At 47.4% G+C, this 14,015-nt stretch overlaps 1 protein-coding gene across 1 annotated transcript in view; it reads right to left on the bottom strand.

Annotated features, from left to right (window-relative positions):
* Positions 1-14,015, bottom strand: part of NUP205 (nucleoporin 205) — an 839,084-nt gene that overhangs the window by 262,382 nt on the left and 562,687 nt on the right. Inside the window, exons 29-32 of the mRNA XM_085651995.1 lie at positions 8,521-8,785; positions 7,388-7,486; positions 6,719-6,867; positions 6,128-6,319 (exon numbers count right to left, since the gene is read on the bottom strand). Of these exons, the coding sequence (XP_085508121.1) occupies positions 6,128-6,319; positions 6,719-6,867; positions 7,388-7,486; positions 8,521-8,785 (705 nt within the window). The remainder of the gene's footprint in view (positions 1-6,127; positions 6,320-6,718; positions 6,868-7,387; positions 7,487-8,520; positions 8,786-14,015) is intronic.

Genomic DNA, 14,015 nt, shown 5'->3' with positions numbered 1-14,015 from the left:
GATAAAACACCATACTTAGGTTTTCTACTCAGCCATGCAGTCTCCCTCTGACAGAAATGACTGGAAAAACAATTTAAAGAGGACATCGAGCAGTAGTCTACTTAGAATGTTGGGTCAGTATCGTAGGTGAAAAGGCTATATCAAAATTTGAAATCTTAAGGATAACATATCGAATAGTTTCTTACCTGTTGTGTAGTTTTGCAGCTTGAAGATCTTTCTGGATTCACTATGCTGTGCATTATTCCGCGGTCTGGTAGTTGGGTCCGGAATCGTAGTCTTTCTTCCTTTTTTTTTTTTTTGTAGCCCAGGTGTGCGTTGACGTCCCACCATTTGGTGTACCTCTCGTGACGTCGGCACGCTTCTTGCGGAAGCTCCCACCTTGGGGCGCCATCTTCGGATTCTTATTTTTTTTGGTGTTCTGTTTGTGAATCCTAGGCAATTTTATTATTTTCTCCTTAATTATATCCATTTACACACTTCTCTTAAGTCTCTGCTTGTTCTCTATTCTCGGTCTTTCCACCTTCTTCTCCAGCCTCATCTTTCTGGCGGAGGTGGGTGGGTTCGCTAGTGAATCCAGAAAGATCGTCAAGCTGCAAAACTACACCGACAGGTAAGAAACTATTCATTTTGCAGCGTGAATCTTTCTGGATTCACTATGCTGTGCATAGACTTTGTAGCGGTTTGTCATCTTTGTGGCAGCTGGGTGGAAGATGAGCGTTAGTCGTTGAATATATGTTGAAGCACCTTCTGTCGGACTTGTGCTTCCTTGTTCATTTGTATATCCACGCAGTAGTGCTTAGTGAACGTGTGTACTGAAGCCCATGTTGCCGCCAGGCATATGTCTTGAATGGGTGTGTTAGCCAGAAAAGCAATTATTGCTCCTTTCTTCCTTGTGGAGTGGGCCCGTGCCCCTTCCGATAGTTCTTGCCCTGCCTGTTTGTGGCAGAATTGTATCGTCAGTGCGATCCATCGAGCGATGTTGTTTTTCGTTACTGGTCTACCCAGGAAGCTGGTTGCGAAGGACACAAAAAACTTCTTTGTTTTCCTGTGCGCCTTGGTTCTCTCGATGTAGTGCATCACCGCCCTTCCTGCGTCTAGAGTGTGCAGTGCCCTTTCTGCGCTTGTGGCTGGGTTCTGAAAGAAGCTCGGAATTTGTATTGTCTGGTTCATATGGAATGCCAACACCACCTTCGGCATGAAGTGTGGGTCCGTTCTCATTACGACCCTGTCCTTGTGTATTTGGATGTAAGGTTCTTGCAGTGTTAGTGCTTGCAGCTCGCTTACTCTGCGCAGCGAGGTCATTGCCAACAGAAAGGCTGTCTTCATTGTCAGCATTTGTAGTGAGGCCTTGTGGATGGGCTCAAAAGGTGCCTTTATAAGTTCCGTCAGGACTATGTTGAGGTTCCATGCCGGCGGCGGCATCCTCTTTGGTGGCGCTATCCTTTTCGCTCCTTCCAGGAATCTCTTTACTACTCGTGTTGTAAAGAAACTTTTCCCCGTCTCACCTCGTGTATAAGCTACAATCGCAGCTAGGTGTACCCTTAGCGAGGATGAACATAGTTTAGCCTTTAGTAGGTGCGTGAGGTATCTCAGCACCGTTGATTCCTATGTCAACTTGTTCTGTAGTTTCTTTTTGCTACACCATTGTGTGAACATCTTCCATCTTTCCCCGTAGCATTTTCGTGTCTTTGGTCTCCATGCCTCCCGGAGCACTCGCATGGTGCTTTGTGGTAGCTTAAGGTGTGCGAACTCTATGTCTTCGGGAGCCATGCCGCTAGGCTGAGGCTCTCTGGCTTTGGGTGTAGAACTTCTCCGTTTTGCATGGAGAGTAAGTCTTTCCTTTTGGTGAACTTGTGGGGTGGCCCCTGTGCCATTTCCATTATTTGTGAGTACCAGGTTTGTCTCGCCCACTGTGGTGCTACTAGGATCAGTGTCATGTTGCTGGTCCTGACCTTGTCGAGTACCCTGGGTATCAGTGGTATTGGGGGAAAAGCGTAGGCAAATGTTTTTGACCAGGTTATCCATAGGGCATTCTCCTGGGATTGTTTCTCTGGTTGCCTGGATGCGAAGTTTTAAAAATTTTGCATTCAGGTGTGTTGCAAACAGGTCTATCGTCGGTGTACCCCACCTTCTGAATAGCCTTTGCGTTTCCTGTCCATTGAGCTCCCACTCGTGGGATGCTGAAGTCTGCCTGCTGATCCAGTCTGCTTCCACATTGTACTTCCCTGGTAGGTGTATGGCCAGCAGGTCTATTTTGAGTGGGATGGCCCATCTCCAAATCTCCTGTGCCAGGTTGGATAGAGGGAATGATTGGGTTCCTCCCTGCTTGTTGATGTAGAACATCGTTGTCGTGTTGTCTGTTTGTATCAACACCTTCTGGTTGTACAGTTTTTTCTGGAAAGCCTTCAGGGATAGGAATACGGTCTTCAATTCCAGGTAGTTGATGTGTCTGACCGCATCTGCTGGAGTCCACAGACCCCTCACTCTGAGCTTGTTCATATGTGCTCCCCATCCTATCTGGGATGCGTCTGTGGTGATGGTCACCGTTGGGCTTGGTGGTGTCAAGGGCTTCCCTATTGTTATGTTCTCCTTGTTCCACCACGCTATCTCTTCTGGCACTGCGTGCATTAAAACCACTAGATCCTCCCAACTTCCGGTTGCTTGTGACCATTGCTGTTGCAGCCATTCCTGGAATGGTCTCATGTGTAGGCGTACATTGGGGACTAGGTGAATGCATGACGCCATCATCCCCATGATCTTGCTTGCTGTCCTCACTGTCAGAGCTCGCCCCTTCTGGTAGAGGCGCGTCTCCCTCAGCAGGGCCAGTGTTATCTTGTCGCTGGGCATCACCGTTCTCTGTATGGTGTTGATCTGTGCCCCAAGGAAGATCTTCACCTGTTCCGGTTCCATTAAGGATTTCCCCCAGTGTATGGAGAATCCCAGCTTCGTTAGCGTCCTTGTGACACGCTGTGCGTGTTCCCCGCAAGTTTCGCGTGAACTTGCTTTTATTAGCCAGTCGTCGAGATAAGGGTATACATGAATCCCTTCCCTCCGCAGGTACGCCGCCACTGCCGCAAGGCATTTTGTGAAAACCCTTGGTGCGGACTTTAGTCCGAATGCCATGATTGTGAACTGGTAGTGTTCTTTGTTGATGGAAAATCTTAACAGATGTTTGTGCTGCCTGTTCATTGGGATGTGCAGGTAGGCATCTTTGAGGTCCACGGTGGACATGAAGTATCCGTCTCTCATCTGAGGGAGTACCTCTTGTTGTGACGTCATTTTTAATTTTTGTGTCCTTATGTACTTGTTTCAGAACCGTAGATCCAGGATGGGTCTAAGTGTTTCATCCACCTTTGGTACCAGGAAGTAGTTTGAGTACACTCCCTTGTTCCTTGCTTTGAATGGTACTGGTTCTATGGCCTCCTTTTGGAGTAGTTCTTGTGCTTCCTCTCGGAGTTGCACAAGCTCCTGTCCTGAGTGTTCCCTTCTCTTTTGTTTTCTGTTTGGTGGGTTCCTTTCCAACTCTATGCAGTATCCAAACTGTATGATGTTGAGTATCCATTTGTCTGTTATCTTTTTCCACTCCTGGAAGAAACGTCTCAGCCTGCCACCTACTGGTGTTGCATGTTCGTTGGCGTTTGGTCTGTGTAACCCTCTCTTGTTGAATTTTTTATGCTCTAGCCTCGGAGGGATCTGGTCTGTGAGCACGCTTCGCCGGGCGGAGTCACTTTGAGGCGGGTTTTTCTATTCCTCTTCGTCTTTGCCCTCGTCCGTTCCCCTTACTGCGAAAGGACTGGCCCTGAGGCTGGTACTGCCAAGTTTGTTTCTGCTGCCCCTGCTGGCCATGATTGTCGCCCTGGTGGCCCTCCTGGAATGTCTGGTGTGATGTTCCCGGCTGGTTTCCGCCCCTTCCGTATGGTCTCCGTGTCGGAGTAGCTCTTCTCATCCCTCTGAATTGGAGGGCCCCCATGGACCTTGCTGTTTCGTTATATTTCTTGAGTTGGGTGAGGTTTTCATCCACCGGGGCGCCGAAAAGCGTATCCCCGTTGAAAGGGGTGTTCAGGATGTTGTTCTGGACTTCTGGCTTGAAGCCTGAGATCCCTTGATTAGCTGCCCCATTTCATCCCAATGTTGGTATTGTATTGGTTTAGTAGGGCATTGGAGTTCGCCATGCGCCAGTGCATTGCTGCGTTTCTTTCAATCTTCCTCCCAGTCAGGTCCATCCTCCTGCTTTCCTTGTCTGGTGGTGGGCCAGAGGTTGCCAGGACATTAGCCCTTTTCCTGGCAGTTGACGCAATGATGGAGTCCGCTGTGACGGATCCCTTGATGTAGGAAGGGTCCTGGGAGGAGTGTTTATACTTCTTCTCCGTCCTAGGTGTGATGGACCCGCATGTGGCTGGGTCCCTGAACACCTCCTTCCCCCCGGTCCATGACACTTTGGAGCATGGGGAGGAACTGGCTCCTCGTTTGAATGGGGAGCAGCGTTTCTAGTAAAATGTCTGCTTTAGGCTTTTCTTCATCCAGCTTGACCCCAAAAGCTGCTGCTGTGCTTTTGATGACCATATTGTAGGCCCCAATGTCATCGGGCGGCGAAGGCCTCGAAGGGCAAGTCTCCACAGGCTCTTCCGGGTTTTCGGCGTCGAGGTCCTGCCACTCCAGGTCCTGTGTTGACGACGGCGCCTAGCCGTAGTTTGTTTGTTGGTCATCATATTCTTCTCCCTCATAGAATAGGTCCTCTTCTTCTTCTCTGCGAGTTATCGACGGTTGTTCTGCATCGAACTCCTTCTGTTCCTCGACGTCTACGATGACCGATGGTGGTTTTGTTGGAATCGTGTATCTTTTCATTTTATCGTCGAACTCCTTCTTTCTTTGTAGGATGCTCTCCATTTCTGCCTCGAGCCTCCCCTTCTTTCTTTCCAACTCTGTGGCCTGTTCGGCGTCGAGCGCGGGTCTTTTCGCCGGAGCCAGCGTCGACGCGACCTTCTTCTTGGCCTTGCTTCAACGACCTTGGCTTTTCGCCGGTCTTCGCCACCTGGGAGTCCTTTTCGAAGGATCCGCCGGGCCGTTCGTCCTTGGGTGCAGCTGCGGTCGTCGAAATTTTCGGCGCCGGTGCTCCTTTCGAGGACTTTGACTCTGATTTTCGAGAGTCTGACTCAGGCTTTCGGGGCCCTGTCGAGGGTTTAGTGTTCGACGTCTCTCTTACCTTATCAGACGTTTTCTTATCGGTCTCTGCGACCGTGAAGTCATCTGGTCCCTCGGCGACGTGGTCTTCCTCGTCGGTGGAGAGGCCCAGTTCGTGCAACGACGGGGTCTGTCCCTTGTCCTGCATGTTGTAATTGGCTCTCCTCTGTCTCTCTCTCACCCGGAGTGTCTTCGGTGTGAAGACGGAACAGGCGTTGCAGTCTTTGCTCTCGTGGTCGACTGGCAGGCAAAGATTGCAGACCGGCTGTTGGTCCTTCTGCACGTATTTATGGTGGCAGTTACGGCAGAATTTAAAGGGTGTCTTGTCCATTCCTGCGCTCAGGGTCCCTGAGTGCGCATTCTCCGTTGGACGTCGAAGATCTCGAGGTGATCCTCCTTCTTCGTCGTCCCGGCTTGTCGATCTTGTTCTCTGTAGTCTTCCTCAACTTTTTCTCGATGAAACTCGTGCTTTTTCTTCTTTTCTTCCCAAAAAAACTCTGGAGCTTCACGGTGATGATCCAGACCCAACGGCGGAAAAAAGAATCTGAAGATGGCGCCCCAAGGTGGGAGCTTCCGCAGGAAGCGTGCAGACGTCACGAGATGTAAACCAAATGGTGGGACGTCGACGCCCACCAGGGCTACAAAAAAAAAAAAGAAAAGGGAAGAAAGACTACGATTCCGGACCCAACCACCAGACTGCGGAATAATGCACAGCATAGTGAATCCAGAAAGATTCACGCTGCAAAACTCTAAATATCCACTATAATGGACCATTCAACAAAGTGCAAGATGATGTACAGTAGAAATCCAAATTAAGTTGTAACACCATACATATTTCTTCTGAGAGGCTTACACACAGATGCACAGTAAAATCAGTACCAAGTCAAGATTTTGCGGAACCAATAACATTTGGGAGTACTTTTATAAGCTTCAATCGTCGTCTTACCATTTTGGACTCATAGATATAGAGAGCCTTCAGCAATGGGGGCTGCGGTGTAAGCAGACTCTGCAGACTAAGGTCATCCTGTGCCAGGCTATCTACGAGCACCTTCAGATAGCCACTATTGGCAAGGTATAATAACCATTGTTGCTGCTTATCCACGGACACAATACGATCCAATAGAGCCAAAGCCAGCATCTGCAAAAAGAGGAGAAAGTCTTAGTAAGGGGACATGAAGACTACAGAAGATAGAAGCATTGGAGGGGGTAGAGAGAGGTAACTCGAGATATAGCGACAGAATGAAACATGGGGCTGGCTAAAAATCATTTAGACAATTGGAATTTAAAAGCGTTGGCAGAAAAAGAACATATACACCAAGGAAATGCTTTACTTTAGTGTCAGTTGATTAGTTACTGACAAGGTTACTGAACACCAAGATGAGAAATTAATGTTTTTTTTTTTATATACTGTATATTAAAATTTAAATACATAAAAAGGCAGTAAACTGAAAAAAGAATAATTTAATCCAATTACCAAACGCTAAATTACTTAATGTGGTTAAACCCCAATGTCCACAAACAAGGTTGTCGCTATTACCCTTCCTATTTCATGTCCATCGCAGGCATCTCGAAAGACGACCCCCATAAGAGCAGCACCGTAGCTCTCAATGATAGCAAGGTTTTCTCTCTGGAGTCTACTAAATGCATCCTCTGGAGCAGTTAGCCGTTCCCACATTGTCTTCTGGGCTATAAATGTTTACAGAAAATAAGAAAGTAAGATGATGAAAAAAAGATGGACATGGCAGGGACTATATTGCACATCCTGGACAAATGATCTGAAGGTGATGAGCTGGAAAAAATAAAACAGGGATGCATGAAATTGAATGGGTGTTGCCCTATTTGGAATAGGTGGGACAACTGTAAGTGCACTATTTATAGGAATAACAAGAAGGATGTGAAAATGCACGCTCGGTCTGAGAATGGCAGTGCATCTCACTGTGCACAAGAGTTTAGATTTACAGTATTTGGTGAGGGAGTAGGCCTGGTGCAGACGCCAATAACATTAATGAGCCACAGCATCACATATTTCCGTAGCACATATAAGTAACATTACTGTGAAACTCCCGACATCTTCATGAATATAAAAGACTACAGCTAAATATTGCTGGGACACTGAAGTAACTGTTAGCCCATTTTTGAAAAGTTTAAGTATGCAGTGACATTAAATTTGTTGTCAGGTACATCAATGGAGAACCTGCGTAAATACCTGCTTCAAGGGTATCTGGCTCATCAGGTCTCTGAGCAATCTGCAGATAATACAGCAGGGATCCATACAGGTGTGCTCTCACTCGCTGGAAACCACCACCTATTCAGGTAGAAGAAACGAGGATTCATGAACAAATCCGAAAAATAAATACCTATATGTAAATAAAACAATGACATTGGTAACTGTTGGGAATCTTTTTTTAAATAAATTAAACATCTTCTACTGAGACACGTGTGTCATGTTGGCATAATGCACAAGTGATTTTGGAACTGCTACTTCATTGGGTCTTGAGAGTTTCATACTGGGAAAAGCGATCAATTCAAACCCAAGAAGAACATTTGAGAAAGTGAATAGGCCTTGCATACATCGGAGGGAATTGATATTTCAGACATCTTATTAAGGGAGTGAGCAGTGTTTGAGAACAGCTGAAATAGTGGACCATGCAGAGCCCTTTCAGACATTAAAGAAAGCTCACAAGCCACAAGGCAGTGAACATAGCTGAATGTAGCCCACACACAAGGAGCAAACATTTTGTAAATCATAGGTTCTGAACGACCTTCTAGAAATTTCAGTGGTGCAAATACTCTGCTCTAGTCTAGGTGTTTAAGTCTTGTTTACTTGCTGGCTCCACAGGTTGACTCACTAAAGCCTAAAGGTCACAGAGAGAACAACAAGAACTTAACTAAAACTTGAGTGAGGATTGTTTCTGCACAGTAAGTGAATGGGGCTTAGCCAATTGTACCTACAATGTTTGCGAAGAGCTTAACACTACAGACTTTTAGCACATTCTACCCGAAGAAGTCAGATCACAGCATAGGAAACAGAGCTTGCCACCAACCAGTGGGACCTATGTACATTTTAAAGTAAATAGCTAATGTTTACAGTGATAGAAACTTTGGCTTAAATTGTAAATCTGTTTAATACTCAGCAACTTGTTCAACGTGCAATGTCTAGTGGGGTAAGAAAACTTGTGCTAGCACCCAAGGATTGAAAGGGTCTATAAAGTTTCCTTTAAACAAAATAATAATTTAGTATTCAAGCCCTATAATAGTGTAGCTCTAGAGAGAGAGAGTGGACTAGTGCAAAGGCAAGTTAACAGCAGTTTATCAGAAAGACCTGTGAAGTTATATTACCGGTTTTCAAAATGAACTCCAACAATTTCCGCAGAATGATATGCAAGGATGAATCCCCGATTGATGAAAAGCCAACAGCAATGGTCTCACTGTTTCGCGGTGCAGTGAAAGAACCATCCATCATCAAGACATACTGCGATTGACCAAGCGACAGAACAGGCTGTTTCTGCTCTGTACGCACAGTCTGGCTGAGGTAGGCTGTGAGGGTGAAAACAGCTCCGGCTACCACTGGCATCAGCTCTTGAGCAGCATCGTCATCAAGGATCTAGGTGAAAATAACACTTAACATGAGCCTGACACTGCAGAGGATAAAATAGAACATATTAAACTAGCAACTGATTAGTGATAACTAATAGCAAACCTAAATCGTCAGTAAATCTTTATAAAAAGCACAGTGAAAGAAAAAGGCCCTATTAATACCCATTTACACAGGAGGCCAATGAGACTGCCTCCCAGACCATTCAAACTAAATAGCCAGCTAAAAGCACACTACACCAAAGTTCTGTTAAGAAGGAATTCTCTCTGAAAGAAGATAGAGAAAACCAAGTGCTGCAACCGTTGAACAAGTTACTGACCTTCGGCAATGGCTTATCTAGTAGAGGCTATCTAGCAAAAGAATCTTTACTTTAGAATTATCCCCAGGTGTGAAGACTGGATCCGGAAAGTTTTTGTGAGCAGGAACCCTGCACGCCGGTAGTTGGTGTCGGCGTCCACGCCGGAAGTAACGTGCCTGGTGCCCATATAGGTGCCATCCCAGCTTTCTGATGTCAGTTTCTTTTTGCGACTTTCCCCACCAGGAGTGCGGAGCCACGAAGAACACTGGTGTGGAAAACTAAGGCCCTGACGGGGGGGGGGAAGCCCTGTCCCTAGAAATCCATTTGCAGAGCGGGGATGATGGGCGAGTCTAAGGAATCTGCAGCTAGATAGTGTCTCTACCAGATAAGGCTTTACCTAAGGTAAGTAACTTGTTCATCTGATAGATATTTCTCGTGGCAGATTCCTTAACTTAGAATAGAAACTCAAGCAATACCTTGTCATCGCCACTAGGAAGGCCGTCTCGAACGTAAATAGCCTTAGAATACAGTTCTGCAGTGGCTCAAAGGGAGTGCACATTAGAACAGTGAGTACTAGATTAAGGTTCCATTGAGGCATGATGATGGGTGAAGGTGAAAAAGTGTTGCAGTCCTTTCAAGAACCTATGTACAACAGAAAATTTAAACAGGGATGGCTGATCTGGCAACTGCAGAAAGGCTGAGATGGCAAAAAGATAGCCCTTTAAGGCACCCAAATTAGAGCTCTGCTGGCCAAGAGAAAGAATAAAAAGTAGGACTTGAGAAATGGGAGCAGAAAAACAAAGGTCAACCTCTCTCTGCACACCATGCCACAAACTTGCCCCTTTCTGGTAGAGGGACGCCTCGTTGCCAAGGTAACATTGCAGACTTCAGGCAAAAGGTCAACAGTTGCGGCTCAATCTCTGTGCTTGAAGGCGAAGCATCGACAGGTTCGGGTATGGAACCCTCCCCTGCTGCTGCAACAGAAGATCCTACTGAAAGGTCAGCCTGATCGGAGGACTGATGGCCATGCTCAACTGCTGGGGATACGCAACTCTCAAAGCCCAGTCTGGAGCCACATGGATGACTTGGGCCCACTCATTCCTGACCTTCTTGAGAACTCTGGGCAGAAGTGGTGTGGGAAGAAAGGCGTACAGGAGGCCTGAGCTCTACGCATGACGAAAAGCATCTCCGAGCAGGAGCTGCCTGGGAAACTCCAGAGTGCAAAACTGCAGGCATTGCGCGTTCTCGGCTGTGGCAAACAGATCTAACCAATGCTCTCCCCACTCTTGAAAGAGGCTTTGCACCATCTCTGGAATGGAACGACACTCGTGATCTGCTAGGCAGCTTCGTCTGAGTTTGTCCGCCCTGGTCTTCAGAGAGCCTGGCAGGTGTTGAACCACCAGGGAAATGCCCTGCTGTTCTAGCCATTTACAGAGGCATAGGGCCTCTGGACTAAGGGTCCATGACTCCACATTGCTGTGGTGTTTTCCGAGAACACCTGCACTAGCCTTCCCTTGATGGTGGGTAGAAAGTCTTTCAATGCCAGACAAATCGACCAGAGCACCAGCAAATTAATGTGGAGTCCGGATTCCACCAGAGGCCTCTGATCTCCACCTCTTCCAGACAGCCACCCAAGTCCCAGGATTAATGCACCTGTCACTACTGTGCGATATGGTTGGGGAAGGGACATGGATCTATTGCTGACCCAATGGCGGTTCGTTAGCCCTTACAACAGATCTTTTGCAGTTCCTTCTGAGATCTGGACCATGTCTGAGAGATTCCCCTGATCCTGTGCCCACTAGAACTTCAGGTTCCAATGCAGAGCCCAGATCTGTCAGCAGGCATGTGTAGGAAACTGGAATTTTGTTGCTGTAGTCCTCCCACTTTTTACCCCCATTAGAACTACTTTTTGCCTGTTTTGGTCTCCGGCAGTGAATTGTGCTCTTAGAGGTCAGGAAATAAAGTCTGCTGTCATCACCTCCTCCAGCAGGATGACTAGTGAATCTGCATGCCAAGGCCAGGAGCTTCAAACCCCATGCCACCTTTAATATGCAACCCAGACTTCCCCAAGACCTGGGAGATGACACCCCCTGCCCTGAGGCCTACTTGGTGCCAGGACAGGCAAGAAATTAGCTATGTATGAAGGCGTGTTACACTGTCAGGCTAATCACACACCTAAGGTGGACTACCTAAAGTGGACACAATAATAAGGATTTCACCATCTTGGTTGTGGTGAAATTAGGAACTCCAGGTTTACGGCCACTCCTCACAGGAAGTGGTCATATAGAGGGGAGGGGTGTAGTGGCCCCTTGGCTACTACCCTTCACTCCCCTTAACACACCTAAATTCAGTACTTGGGTGCCTCCTGACACCAGGCAAAGAAGAGCCAAAGATAACTGTGGACTAGCTGTGGACTTTGGCGCCAAATACTTCTTGCTGGCTCCTGTCCAGACAGTTGCAAAAACCGGCTTGTCCTGCAGCTGTGCATCCTCCCAGAGCCCTGGAGGGCTGCCAGCACTTCACCAACCAGACAGCATCTCCCTTACATTGAGGATCCACTTCGCAGCGGCCATCGACCCGGTACACCGTGCTCATGATCCCTGGGTCCAATGAGGAAGCAGCTCCAGGAGGCTTGATCAGTCCCCCCACCAACTTTGGAGAGGACAGGACCTCCAGAAGCCACCCTGCACCAATACCCTAGGGTACCAGAGCCCTTGCAGCAACCAAGGCTTGTTCAGTGTCCAACCCAGACACTAACACCGCCAAGACAGACCTACCAACGTGGGACGTCAGCCACAGAGAGGCCATCGTCGAGTGGCCCTGTTGTCCTGTTTTGCCCCATCTCCAGGTCGCCCTCAAAATTGAGAGCCTCCAAAACAAGCAACCCGCTGGACAAAACACCACTGCACACGTGCCCTCCAGTTTGACTATGATCCTACCAACTGTGCACTCTTGACCCAGAGTCCATCAAGAACCGAGACCCCTCTTTAAGTGTCGACAAACTTGTGTCCAAGTCCCCACCTGCAGCATTTTTCTTGTTACAAGTTTCTCCATGGACTTCAAAGGTAGCGTTCGAGGCTACCCTTCAGACCAGCACCTCTGCACCCAAACACATCAGAGCAGGAAAACTGGACTGCTGGTGGCTCTAAGGACCTTGGCTCCACTTACCTTAAGTCTAGAAGATCAACCCATGTAACTCGATTGCAAGTATGCCTATGAAGTGTATGTTTCTCCCATAAGCAGTGCTTAATTTGAGCCAGGGATTACAGTGCTCAGCACTGGCACTTAATCATCAACACCTGCGCTTTTCATGAGCAACAGTTAAGGACACCTTCATTTATGGTAGGCACGGGGAGATTAAGTGATTTGCCCAGAATCATAGTATGCTGAGAGGATGCCCAGACTCAAACCTGGTTTCCCAGCTCCGAAGTTGGCAGCTCAGGTCATTAAGGCACACCCTCTACCCACTTTCATGGTTAGTAGTCGGTTCTGTTTTAGGCAGGCGCTAACAGGAGAAATGGGCTGGTGCAAGCTGCATCCCGACAAGAGCCCTGGCACTTTTTGTTTTACAAATTAACCACTGCCAATAGGATATCATTGCGTTCGAGGCTCATGCCTCAAATCTGACAACTGTATTTTCCATGTTTCTGAAAATCGACAACTCGAAATGTACTAACCTGATCTCAAAGATCTTGGTGTCTAAATTAACATAAAAATCTATGGTATTTTTCTAAACTGGTGTCGAGTTTCTTCTCAAAGTGTAACTCATTGACTCTGTGTACAACAAATGCTTAACACTACTCTCTTATAAGCCTAAACCGCTCGCCCACACTAGCCTGAAACTGCACTGTGTCCATAACAGCTCCAAGGAAAAGGAGCATCTCAGAGGGAATCAGGTGACTATGGCAAGTTAATAGTGAACCCCAATGAGTACAGGAGGTTTGCCATAGTCTGGAAGTGGAAGACGGCCGCTTTGGACAAACCAGTGTTTAACAGCCAGGAGTGAAAAGCAGGTGGAGGTGGATGTGGGAGAGGATGTAGCTTTACGGCTAGACTGTTCGACCTCGAAGCTGGGGAACCGGGTTCGAGTCTCGGCAACTACGCTCAACATCCTGTGATTCTGGGCAAATCTCCCCGTGCCCACCAAAAATGAATGTGTCAGTCTGTAATGGGCTGGTGCAAGCTGCGTCCCGACCAGAGCCCCGGCACTTTTTGTTTTACAAATTAACCACTGAGGAGTTGGCCCAACGGCTAGGGCGCTCGACTTCGGATCTGGGGAACTGGGTTCGAGTCTCGGTAATGACGCTGAACATCCTGTGATTCTGGGCAAATCACTTAATCTCCCCGTGCCTAACAAAGAATGAATGTGGGTCCTAATGTAACGTAACTGGTGCTATGTAAAGCGCTCTGATACCTGATTGGATTCGGGTCAAGTTCGCGCTCTATAAAACTCTGCAAAAAAAAAAAAAAAAACGAAATTGGTGCTCATGTAAAGTCACCTGATATCTTCGGGTCTAGTTCACGCTATATAAAACGCTACAAAAAAAAAAAGTGGGGCCACAGAGAGGCCTATGGACCTGGCTGTAGCATGAGAATCCTTAAAGCACTTGAGAGCCAAATCTGCCTGGTCTCCAAAGAGACGGATACTATCAAAAGACATGCCCATAAGGGAAATTTGACCATCCCTGAAAAGTAATTCATCGTTAGCGAGGCGTGGAGCCCTTGAGCCACTGTTGTGAAAACTGCTCTGCCTAGCGAGTACGCTGTGTCAAGTCTGGAATTACTGCAGGCATAATAAGGCCAACATATTGCAAACTGTCAAGACGTCAGTCCGATCAACTCCCCTTGATTGTGAGTTGATCGGACGGACGTCTTGAAGGTTTGCAATATTTTGGCCTTACTATGCCTGTAGTAATTCCAAGGGCTTCCAGCGCAATACAC

The sequence above is a fragment of the Triturus cristatus genome, chromosome 4_1, assembly GCF_964204655.1.
Source record: "Triturus cristatus chromosome 4_1, aTriCri1.1, whole genome shotgun sequence".
Lineage (NCBI taxonomy): Eukaryota > Metazoa > Chordata > Amphibia > Caudata > Salamandridae > Triturus > Triturus cristatus.
This window is presented reverse-complemented; position numbering and strand designations above follow the sequence as displayed.